The following is a 9,163-nucleotide window of genomic DNA, read 5'->3' as shown; positions in this document are numbered from 1 at the left end:
TGGTGTCCAATGTATCAGACCAGATACTGGACCAAACAAGGGAATCAGGATCATAGCCTTGATTTCTCCCCATGCTCACTGCAATACAGAAACTGTAATAACAACATCCAATCTCTGTGCATCCCTTGTTCCATGCTATGCAATAAATTGCAAAGCCTGCACTGAGTTAATGTTCTTTGATGAACCCTACCCATTAATTTTTAATCTCTCCTGTGGTACAAACACCAAACTGATACTCCTTCCCTTTCTTACTGCTGAGATAACCCTTGAACACCCACCTGGACAGAGAAAGTCTTGTATGAAATGTTGAGATCTAGTATGTACATTAAGCAACTGTTTTTTGTTCCCATTTCAGTATGATAGGTGGAGGAAAACCAGACACATACCAATACAAAACCAGGAGTTACTGTATGACAATTTTTTATTTATCAGTATCAAATTACATAGCAAAGTAATGAATGCAGTGTCAGATCATCTCTTTGAATACTGTAAATACAAACAAAATCCACCATATTGCTTAATTATCCAAAGTAAATTAAAAGTTTAAAAATGTGCGTTTCAGAGATTCCATTTGGCATATCCTGTCAATATATCCTGCATAAATATTTCTGTACCTCATTTTCACTATGTGTACCTTAATACAGCCTCTAGAAAGCTAACATGAAGGAGATAGGATCTATCTGTATGTTTATGTTCATCAACAACTCACATATCTGCCCTGAAATCACTGAAAGTACCTATCTGCTAGCTCACCTGACAGATGAATGTGACTGTACCTGGAGTGGCCAGACCCTGCTCTCACATGCCAGACCCAAAGCTACTAGCAGCAGCACAAGACAACTGAATGACAGCTCTGGATCAGGTCCTTAAATTACTGACAAAATTACTACTCACTTTTGTGGCTCCTGGGCTGGATCTGATGGCCAGATCATGTACACTTGAATACATAGGGAAGTTCTTGAGACATTTACACTACTCTTTACACTAGTATGACTCCACTATATAGAAATAACAATTCTTTGTTTACAACGTTAAGTGACAAATAAAGTCAGGTCTGTCGATTTCATGTAAGCTGAGCAGGATTTGGCCACAGCTGGATACAAAGTAGGTGATTCAACCAAAGTATTTTATGGTGTTAATCAGCAGTGTCATTTACAAGGGACTTCCTTATAAACTGTGTAAATAGAACATTTTTTCCTGATGGATGAGAGGACAAGCTTCACTTAGCACTGTTTCCAAAAGTTAAGACTACTGAGACATTGTAGTGGTATGAAAGGGAGAACACTGTAGAAATACATATTTTGGTTAGAATACAACAAAGAGAAGTACAGAAGCGTTGATGCAGGTAATTGGAAAGGTGAGGAAAGGGAAGGAGGAAAAATTTAGGCAGAAATCCCATGGCAACCTGGGAGTCACTCTTGATCCCTCCAATTCACCAGTATCAGTGGAAGTCAGGCTTCTCTGGGAAGGTGCAACCTGAACGCTTGATAATCACGCTGGCTGCGTAATGTCCAGCCCGGATGCACTCAGTCACTGGCCGGTCATAGACGAGCTGTGAGAGAAAGCCTATGGAACAAAATAAGAGAGGAAGAGAAGAAAGAAGATGGTCAGATTAGGGTTTTTTGAGTGTAGCAGTTTGTCACAGGGCAAAGCACTGCAATACTGGTGTAACTGTATGTACATAGTCTAGTTTAAGTGTGTGCTTGCTTGAGTGGCCTGCTGCTGCTGTTATTTCTATCTGTTTGGTAGCTTCAAGTAAATTAAAGATCATCAAGACTGATCTTTATTAGTGCCCTCAAAATGATTTTACCAGAGTGCTTGCTCTCTTCTTTTCTAGAGAAAACCCTCGATTTCTCAAATATAATTTTAAAAACAAAGAAGCAGTTTTTCCTGCTAAAGAGAACTGATTCTGTTCATACTGGGTACAGCTACAGCCCCACACAAGTGTCACTCTGCAAGCTTTTCTCAGAAAAAGGCACCTAACAAATAAACATCATCTATATTCACAGTTACAGGAGTTCATAATGATAAAAAGGTGAGAATTTTTTACCTGAGGAGGAAAGCAAGATTACATCTGCTGCCCTTGATTATGGGAAAGTTAACTTAAGACTTCAGAAACAGTGGGTACCTCTTTGCAAGGTCAGATAGCTATGTAAACAGAAACCGTAGGGAGAACCAAGCACCACTCAGATCGGGGCACTTGGTTACCTGCTTGAGCTAACAAAGCCCTAGAATGCATAGCTTAGAAAACCAGAAATCACTGGAAGCTGAGTGTTCTGAAAACCAGAGCACCTCTTTAAAGGAATACATGCAGAGGCCAAAAAAGGCCCATGGAAAAGTTAAGTACAAGTGTCACCATGGATCTTATGGATTGAGTCCCTCATTTCTGAAACATGTTGTCTTGGCTGAAACTATCGAGACTGAGAGCACAACAGAACTTACAGAAGAGGTGAAATACGTATTTTAAATTTGGAAGAGGTTTTCAAGATGTGAAGAGTAAACTTAGTCTCTTATAATTTAAAGCTCTGTCATTCTAGAGTTAATATTTTACTCATTTTTCTCCCACTTTCAATATCTTTCAGATTTATCTCTCTTCCTCATCCAATCACAGAAGGAAAGTGAGACTTGCCCAGGAAATTCAGAATTCTAGCAAGCTGGAACATGTTCTTTCTAAAGCTTTCATCCACCATTTCAAGTTCCTGTGTCATGGTCTGACAGGCCTTGGGCTGTGACAGTACAAACCTAATATTGAAACCATGTCTCTCATAAGTACTATGTATGTAGCTCATAGGTACCAATTTCTGGCATATTACAAATTTTGATTCAAAGAGGAAATCTTTTGCTAGCTTGCTTTCAAATGCACTTTCTCTGTTCAGCTTGGTTACTACTAGAGCAAAGACTCTACATTATACTGTGATGTTCCCATTTAACCTGTGCTCCTCTTCTAAGTACATTAGAGCATATTTTTAGGAGGTGATAAAAATATTTTATCCTATGCAATAATGTCTGTTCCTTGACGATTCAAAATCATGTCAAACATGAAAAATAAGGTTAGATTAACAAAGGATAATGCTGGTGAGAAAAGACCCCATTTTCATGAGTTGCTGAGATCTATCTTGGCTTCTCGGTCATGACTGATAGCGAAAAGAAGCTTAGTTGACGTATAGTTTTCTCTAAACTGCACTGAATGGGAGAAGAGTTTGAAACTACTAAATCTATAAATCAAATACTTTTCATTGCAGTAGAGAGGCCATAGAAAGCAGGCGTTTTAGATGACAAGTAGGAGAAAACTCGTATGTGTCTGACATCAATACTTTTCTAGAGAACTACATATTAGCTGAAATTTCACAGATATTGACTGACAGGAGCTGGGAAAAAATGACTGCTTCACCACCAAAAGTTAAGTCTGTAAGCACAAGTAAAGAAGGCAGGAGTTTTCAGTATACAAAGATGAGAATCTGAAACAGGAAGAAATTGTGCTGTGAGTGTTATCACTGATGGCAGTCAGGGATGACAGACAACACAACTGTGTCAGGATGGTCCAGCTGTAATAGTTGGGTAACAGTTGAGAAATCCAAACAGCATGCCTGGCAGAAATCAGACCATTTCTGAATAACAAGATGAAAATGGTCTGCTCTCCATTTAATTAACATGCATTCTTAGGAGAAACTTTCTTGGATATGTGGAGAATGTCAATCATCAAATTTAAACTGCCTGGGAGGCAGGAGCTTGCCAGTGTGCTTCTGGGCGGTTAAAACTTGAGAGCAAGTTGTAACCGTATGTAAAATGAGGCTGTTAAGACAGTCCATTTCTAACTCAGTAAGTATCAAAGATGCACTGGGCAGGCCTCCAAAGGCAAACATGAGGCTAGGTTTTGTGCAGAGCATAAATTCAGAGAGGGGATTATACAAGAAAGAACAACTGTCCTCTATGTTTATGATCAAGGCATCAAACATCTATGAAGATGAGAAAATCCAAGGAGCAAAAAACTGTAAGACATGAATTATTTTTCAATACCAACTAGACTGAGACTGTCATCACCTCCCAGGCTCACTGAGGTTTCAAGCTAGTATGCTGCATCTTTTGTCTTCAGTGAAGCTACTTCTTATTTATTCTGATCTAAGTGAAAGCAGAATCAGGTGAAAAAAACACCCTGTTCTAATTGGGAAGAGAAATGAGAGATGTCTGTGATTTCAGAGTGGTGGAGAAATGACATTAAGTACAGCTGTCATATATGAGCTATGTAGAAACTGCAGTGGGGAGTTTGCCCTCAAACCATTCTCGTCTGTTGAGTTTCTCTTAAAAGGCATGTGTTTCATAGATGAAATAGAAATAGCAGTATCTGACACAATATCGCATTGAATGACAATACAAACACACATATCACAAACACAGAACTGCATTACATACTAAGACTAGGCAGTTGGCAAAGCAGACCCCGAGGGAACACCAGAAAGCACTGTTGTTTGAGCAGGGAAGCAAAGAGCTCTATCAGGTTGGCTGCCTTAGCTGCAGGATGTTCTTTTCAGTTAATGCTGTAAAAAGCAACATGGTCAGAATATAATTCAGAGTTTGCCTCCTCCAGAGGATAAGGTACTGTGATGCAAAACCCCATGAGTCATACTCTCAAGGCATGGATTCAGATCTTCGAGTTCCAGATGAAGAAGTTAGTGTCCCATCTGTTTTTCACCATCCTTCTTTGCTGCTTGTATAACCTGATACTCTGTCAAAATGAGCCATATTAGTTTAAACAGTAAGCTGTTGAATAGTAGATCTTTCCTAACCCAGCTGATTTAAACTGAAGTGAGTTAGTGAGTACTCAAACAGCTCTACCAGCGAGCAGGGTGGTGGAGGGAAGATGACAAGCATGTGAAGGCTGTAATCTCTTTAAGGTGCCATGACTGGAAATGCTAAAAGATAAGTGAACATGGCTTCACACTTCACATTCCTCCTACAATTTCACAGACAGAAAGGACAGGATTGAACTCTGATCCTGTATCAAGGGCCTGGAATCACAGAACTAGATCATCCCAGCACATACTTAAGTAGCACAGCAAGTATTTTAACTTCTGCCACAGCCTGAACTAGTTCCAGGCTATCACTGGAATGCAGTGCAGAAAGGAGTAGTATATCTTGGTTACACAAGACAACCTTGCTTCAATTATTTTACAAAAACAACTTCAGGTGATATTGTCTATCATCCTCTAGCTGCAGCTATTCTGCACTTAGTGTATTTCTACACTGCTGAAGCTGTGAACAGTGTTACATTCACTGTGTAGTTTGTTCTCTTCACACTAGAACACAAAGACAAGAACCAAACTCAAGGCTTTCCCACTTGTCTGCCTCTTACCCTGACATCCAAAGTGATTATTGTTTATGGAGTAAGAGAAACAGCAGTTACAGGATGTCTAGCATCCTGTAATGGTAGATGACTGTAATTAGCCATCTCAGTAAGCTTTCAGAGTAGGCTGAGATGCCTTTTGTGCCCCTCAGGCATGGACAGACAAGTAACCACCTTGTACCTAGTCACGATAAGAACTTATATGGAACTGTGTCCCATTCATCCCACTTGCCTTCCTAGAAAGCAAAGACAGCTTTGCTTCAAAAGCTGCTTTAAACCTTACAGTGGTACAAAATGTATTTGCACTCACAGATGACAGAACTGATTATAACACACCAATAGCTATTTTTGGCCTGTAATTATTTCTTTTCTGCTCAGTAGAAAAAAGCATCTCTGAAACCACTTTGCTCTGAAAAGTGTGCCTGAGATAATTGAGAGTTAATCTTTATTATCTCCATCTTCCTTACTACATGTGCTCAACAACAATGTTTATAATTGTTAGGTCTGCAAACAGAACGGGGGACTTGAAAGTCAAGTTGCTTTCTTCTTTCTGTGCCTACATCCAAATGAAAAGTTTTGTAAGCCAAGTGCTAGAAGTGGTGCTTGAGCCTCAAAACTGAGACCCAAACCAAGGCGCTCACTGAAACCAGCACTAATCTCTTTGGGGTACCAATGTTAAGTCTGAAAGACACAGCAAGTCAGTCCACTGGCTGACACAAAAGGTGTTGTGGTTACTTTGTTACTTCTAAGAGCTCAGTAGCACTTAAGTATCATTAAAGAAGAAACAAGTTAATTTTCTTGCACCTGCAAAATAGACAATTCCACTGAAATCAATGATTTCTTTAAAAGTTTTGTTTTCCGAGTATCAGCAGTAATCCTGAATGATCGCCTAGTGCTAGAGCAGCTAGGGTAGGAATGTGGGAGTCCAAGAGCGGAGATTTTAAAACAGTTCTGGTTTGCTTCAGTAATGATTTAACAACACTTAAAAACAGCTCAGATTGAAGCCAAATGTTTCATTTCAAATTGTACACTTGACAATTAATTTTAATGACTGTTAATTACTAATGCTGGCTGGAAATCCATTTATAGCCTCCGACACCCAGCGCCCCCACTACTCGTCTTTCTGCAGTTTCTCTCACACTTCCAACCTTTCATAAAGTGCCCACAGCGAAATGAATGTATTTTTTTGAAAGGCAAGAGAGAAAAGCAGGAAAAAAGCAATTATCAAATGCATTAATTATAAACAATTACAAGCTGACCCTGACTTGGAGCCCCTCAAAACCATTTTTGCTGTGTGATGTTCCCAGACAATCCTCTTCCAGCTGAACCCTGAAGCACCTAATATAATCCACACTAGCCAGGCCATTCACCAGCAAAATGGTCCCAGCCACAGAAAGGATCACATACAGCTGAGCCATCTCCTCTGTTTCTTTTTTGTATTTAAAGTTTCTACAGCTTAATTTGTGAACTGCCTTTTCTAAAATGGTGTTATTCCACCATGGGGGACAGTTGCAAGCACCTTTTCACACTCTTGTTCGTATGCAGCATTTATCACAGTTGCTCAAACGCTCATCTATTTTTATGTGATCCCACTAGCTTTCCAGGCCAGCAGTGTGGGAAGATGCAGTTTTCAAGAAACATTACCCTAGCAATTTAAAGCCTTGTAGCTGATACGACTGAAGCTTTTTTGGATGTCTTTTAGCACTGTTGGAGTGGGTTAATGTGGTAGCACGAGTCTGGTCAGTTGTAATCAGGTGGTTAGCAACGCTGATGCCAAGAGCCAAGCAGACAGAATAGACTTTGTAAAAGATGTTGGCATCGGATGATTCTGCAATATAGTCACTGAACTGCCGTACGTCAACATACTGAGGTTTCTCCTTTAATTTTGTGGCAGATGGTGGATATTACAGCCAAGAACTGTGGTAAGCCAGAGGCCCTGCCCATTGCTATCAAACCGAATGTTGGCTATTCTAAATGGAAACGTTTTTGATGAAGGGTGGGATTTGGCTCCTGTTTTCATGTATTTTGGCACTGTGGTATGACACATTAGGCTTACAGTATATAAGGCAAATTAAATGTAAGCATCTTCCAATACAACGTACTTCTTTCAACCTTCACACACCTGAGCACTGCCTCTCTCAAAATTTAGTGTAAGAATTATTCCATGCATGTACTCAGATGTTACTAACTACAAATATATATGTGTACAAACAAGTGTCTTCCCCCCTCTTTTAAAATGAAATGGCTCTCTGCTTCTACAGAACTCTAGCACCAAGCTAATTACAAGTGAGCGAGAAAGGTTACCAACCCTTTCAGAAAAACAGTCATTTAAGATGTATATCTAACAAGTGGCAACCTTGAAATCTCACTCTCACTGAAAAGAGCATTAGAAACCCCTTCCTGACTATACCACTGGAGGAAAGTTTTAATAAAAACTAATTAAACTACAAAAATCTCAAGTGGTTAACTGATTTTAGGGGCTAAATTTCTGGCAATTCTAATTATCCTCTTGTGGCTTCACTTAGCGTTTCAGAACCATGACAGATGACAATGAAAAACTGCAGTTAAATTCATCCTCCCTGACACCATGCTAAGCACTAGCTTCTCCCTCTCCAAGTAAAATCAATACCATGTTTGAGTAAACACGTTTACAGCTTTATTAGGATGTCTCGCTTGTTCTGTAACAGCTACTTGAAGCTGTGGTAACAAATCGACTCAACTCAGTTAAACCTAGAGAGCTGAGTAAGAGGCTCATCGATAAGGTTGTTATAAAAATAAACTGCAGGAGATCAGAAAGCTGGAACAAACAGCCTGCTAAATGTCAATATTTTTACTTCCAAAGAATGACAAAACCGTGAGATCACGGATAAAATGTTTCGTAAGTCTATATTTATTTATAAAATGGTCACATGCTAAAGGCATTTCACTGTCTATGTTCAACCCTCTTACACAAGCTTCTTATTTTCTAATCACCAGCACGAATACTAACCCAAGCATGTTTTCAAGGAAAGCATTAGCATTGGTACTGCTGTCCCTATTCCTCTTGGCTTTCTGTATTTAACGACACGCTTTGAATGCACTGAATTTCTGTAAGGATCACTCAGATGAGTGTATGTCTTCCTTAGTCTGAGGTTATAGTCATTTATGGACACAGGCAAATAATACAGCCTTGCACTTACTAGACAACTGTGATTAAGTGAAAGGAATGTTTTCAGTTTAGCAGCCTTTTCCTGGAATGGAGAGGAGGTGTTGAACACACAAAGCAAGCAAGAGTTCAGACTCTAATGCTTTAAGTGATTACATATGGAAAATGTTAATAAAAGATTCCTGCAAAAATGTGACAATAAAAAAATTAATAAAACTCCACTGCATCCCTTTTATTCCATTAGGAATCAGTTACTGAAGTCTGAATAATTCTATTACATTGCATATATGTTTTCCACTGTTTGGACCTATTGGGCCAGCTCACTGAAACTCGTAAAATAAGGTGTCATCATACTTCCCAGGACCTGTATAGATGCTTGGGCCCATCAGAGACTCTTTCTAAGGAAAGTTAGCAGTCTTGTTGCTTTGGTGTCACTGTGCATTGTAGGAATGTGGTTGTGACTCTGGTGCTGAAGGCAGTGAAATGGATGGAGAAAACCTATATCCTGATTTGAAGCCTACTGGGACTGGTGGGATCTTTCCTATCACTGGCCTATGCCTTGACTAAGTACTGTCCACCATGAGGGGAAACAGCTTAAGGATAGGCTTAAGTATGTTCTGCTGTGACATTCTCCGCATTAATCATCCTCTATTTATAACCTGATGCATATCACTGCT

General features: G+C 39.6%; 1 protein-coding gene across 2 annotated transcripts in view; it reads right to left on the bottom strand.

The window, feature by feature from the left end:
* Positions 1-406: 406 nt before the first annotated feature.
* Positions 407-9,163, bottom strand: part of ADK (adenosine kinase) — a 299,743-nt gene continuing 290,986 nt past the window's right edge. The window contains exon 11 of one of the 2 annotated variants that reach the window (XM_034065123.1): positions 407-1,566. In XM_034065123.1, coding sequence (XP_033921014.1) covers positions 1,442-1,566 — 125 coding nt within the window. In that variant the 3' untranslated portion in view covers positions 407-1,441. The remainder of the gene's footprint in view (positions 1,567-9,163) is intronic. The other variant, XM_034065124.1, reaches the window with a different exon arrangement.

Source organism: Melopsittacus undulatus, chromosome 8 (genome assembly GCF_012275295.1).
Source record: "Melopsittacus undulatus isolate bMelUnd1 chromosome 8, bMelUnd1.mat.Z, whole genome shotgun sequence".
Lineage (NCBI taxonomy): Eukaryota > Metazoa > Chordata > Aves > Psittaciformes > Psittaculidae > Melopsittacus > Melopsittacus undulatus.
Note: the sequence above shows the minus strand (reverse complement) of the source record. Positions and strands in the feature narration are given on the sequence as shown.